At 52.4% G+C, this 2359-nt stretch overlaps 1 protein-coding gene across 1 annotated transcript in view; it reads left to right on the forward strand.

Moving 5' to 3' along the window:
• Positions 1-1786: 1786 nt before the first annotated feature.
• The window catches only part of LHX1 (LIM homeobox 1), a 19613-nt gene continuing 19040 nt past the window's right edge, over positions 1787-2359 (forward strand). The window contains exon 1 of the mRNA XM_009891186.1: positions 1787-1943. Coding sequence (XP_009889488.1) covers positions 1787-1943 — 157 coding nt within the window. The remainder of the gene's footprint in view (positions 1944-2359) is intronic.

Here is a 2359-nt window from a genome sequence, read left to right on the forward strand (position 1 = left end):
GAAAGGATGCTTCGAAGAGCTGCTGTGGTCAGTGCTGGTCCCTGGGCTGGCCGCCCTGCTCTCCTCCGGGTGGCAGCAGGACGGGGGCACCTCACCGCTCGGGGACGAACCACCACCCTCAGCTCAGCCCGAGCCTTCCTCCTTTAGTCTGACTTGGGCTGTGAAGCCTGCGAACAGCTACTCCCAGTCCCGTTTACACCCCCAGAGATCCAGATGAACTGGCTGGCTTCACCCCATAGCCCTGGGTTCAGGGCACCCTGACCGTGACCAGGAGCCGGTGCTGTGGCCGGCTCCCGCCAGCGCTCCCTGCTCGTCACTGAGTTTGGCTCAGGTACGTCTCCCTCGTGCTCTCGGCACAGTGCTTTTTCCTCCATTCATCCAGCTGTTTCGCACCCGTAAACAGCTGGAACCGCAGTGGAGATCTTCATACAGCAAGTTCAACAGGGAAGACACAACGGGACCTTAACCAGCTCGATGCTGGGGAGAGGAAAGGTTCCCACTGACTTCAGTAGTGTTTGGGTCAGGTCTTCAAAACAGCCAAATTGCTTGTGAATTTTATTTTAAATTAAATTCCGACCGTAAATTCCGATTCCGACTATGAAGCCGTGTGCACGGTTAAGGAGAAGTCCATCCGGGCTTCTCCCAGCGCTTTGCAGGTGGAGCGGGGCAGGCGGAGGGGGCTCCGTTCGGCAGCTCTCGGCATCACCTGCAAACTGCTCGTACCTGCAAACTGCCACACTCGAGTGACGCGCAGGAGGCGGCTTGGAAGAAGGGATGCCCAATGGTCACTTGTGGCAACTTCCATCTGAGGATCTCAAAGCATTTTAGAAAGGTTCATGCTTTAAAATCGCAAAACCCGTATGAAGCAGATAGTTTATTTCCATTCTGCGATGGAGGGATAGAGTCATGAGTAGGGATCATGATGTTCCCGGGATAATACAGCCAAATATTGGCTAAGCCAGGGACAAAACGCAGTCCTCCAAACCCCCCTTTCAGGCTACTCTCGCTCACCCAATCTTGCCAGCTCCACGCTATTTAGTCAGCTCTTAAGTGATTATAAACTTAGATTTTGCTGAAAAAATAAGTCTCGTAAAAGCCGAGAAACCTCACCTTCACAAGGAAAACATTGAAACCTGGCTGATCTTGGTCAACTTGTAGCATTAAACCTTTTCTATATTTATTTGGAGGGCATCAGAAGCAAATGAACTTCGGTTATTTCTCCTTGTTGAGATGTGTCCTTGTTTCTCCCACTCCTTCCTTTCTTACTGTGTGACTGGTCATCCTGGAGGAAACTCGCGGGGATGAGTAGAGAGAGGGAAGGAAAAATAACAAACTATGAAAGCGATGGGGAAAAATTACTCTCCTGTTTCCTCTAAACCAAGAAAATGTCAAGGAAAAACTTTCATACAGATTTTTCCAGTATTTTTCAGTGAAAAATATGTTTCCTCGGAGAAATTTCAGGTCATTCTATGACTAAGTAGTGAGTCTGCTTATTATTCTGTCTGGCGCTCCAGGTTTCGGGCCGGGTTTGGTTTTTTTCAGTAAAAACAACTTGAGAGAGAGAGAGAGAGAGAGAGAGACACTCTTTGACACTAAAAATCAAATAGGTGTGTTTGAAAGTAATTGGAGTGGCCTGGATAAAAAAAGCGCAGGGGCCGGTGCGAGGTGCAGGCAGGGAGGCGAGGGGCAGGGTGCCCCGTGTCCAGCCCTCCCCGCCGCGGCGCAAACACCCCGCCTCGTCCTCCCCGTCACCTCCATCCACTTTGGCACTTAATTAGACGAGGAGATGGCGGAGCGCTGCCGGCACCTCGAGAGCGCAATTATGGGGGCGGCGTCCTCGGGGGCCGCAGCGCCACGTGCCGGGGTTGCAAACGACGACGGTTTCCCGCGGCTGAGATCTCTGCCGAAACCTCGCTGGCGGAGCCGTTCCCGCACTGAGCTGGGTCTGGCGAGATGAAAATTCACCGCTTGTGAGACTGTAGGGCCAAATCGGCCGGGGAGTTTAGAGTAAAAAGCCATCTATTTTTCCTTTTTAGAAAGAAAAAACAATGAAAAAAAAGTTTTTGGTTCATTTTTGCTTATTTTTGCTTTCTCCTTCCTTCTCTTTTTCCATCGGGTCCCACCCCTTCGCTATTAAGAAGCGATGCGGTGGCCCGAAGCCCCACCAGGCCGGCTCTGCCCGGCGGGTCCTGCCGCGATGGGCTCACAGCGCTTCCCCCTCCGTGTCATCTCCTTCATCCCAAGAAACGCCGGCAGTTTGTCGCCGGCTCTGGCCAGGCTGCCATATCTCTCACCTCCTCTCCCCATCAAACGTGGGGCACGGAGAAAGGTTAAATTCAGGTCAGCCCTCCCCGCTCAC

This window comes from Charadrius vociferus, unplaced genomic scaffold (assembly GCF_000708025.1).
Source record: "Charadrius vociferus isolate BGI_N301 unplaced genomic scaffold, ASM70802v2 scaffold239, whole genome shotgun sequence".
Classification (NCBI taxonomy): Eukaryota; Metazoa; Chordata; class Aves; order Charadriiformes; family Charadriidae; genus Charadrius; species Charadrius vociferus.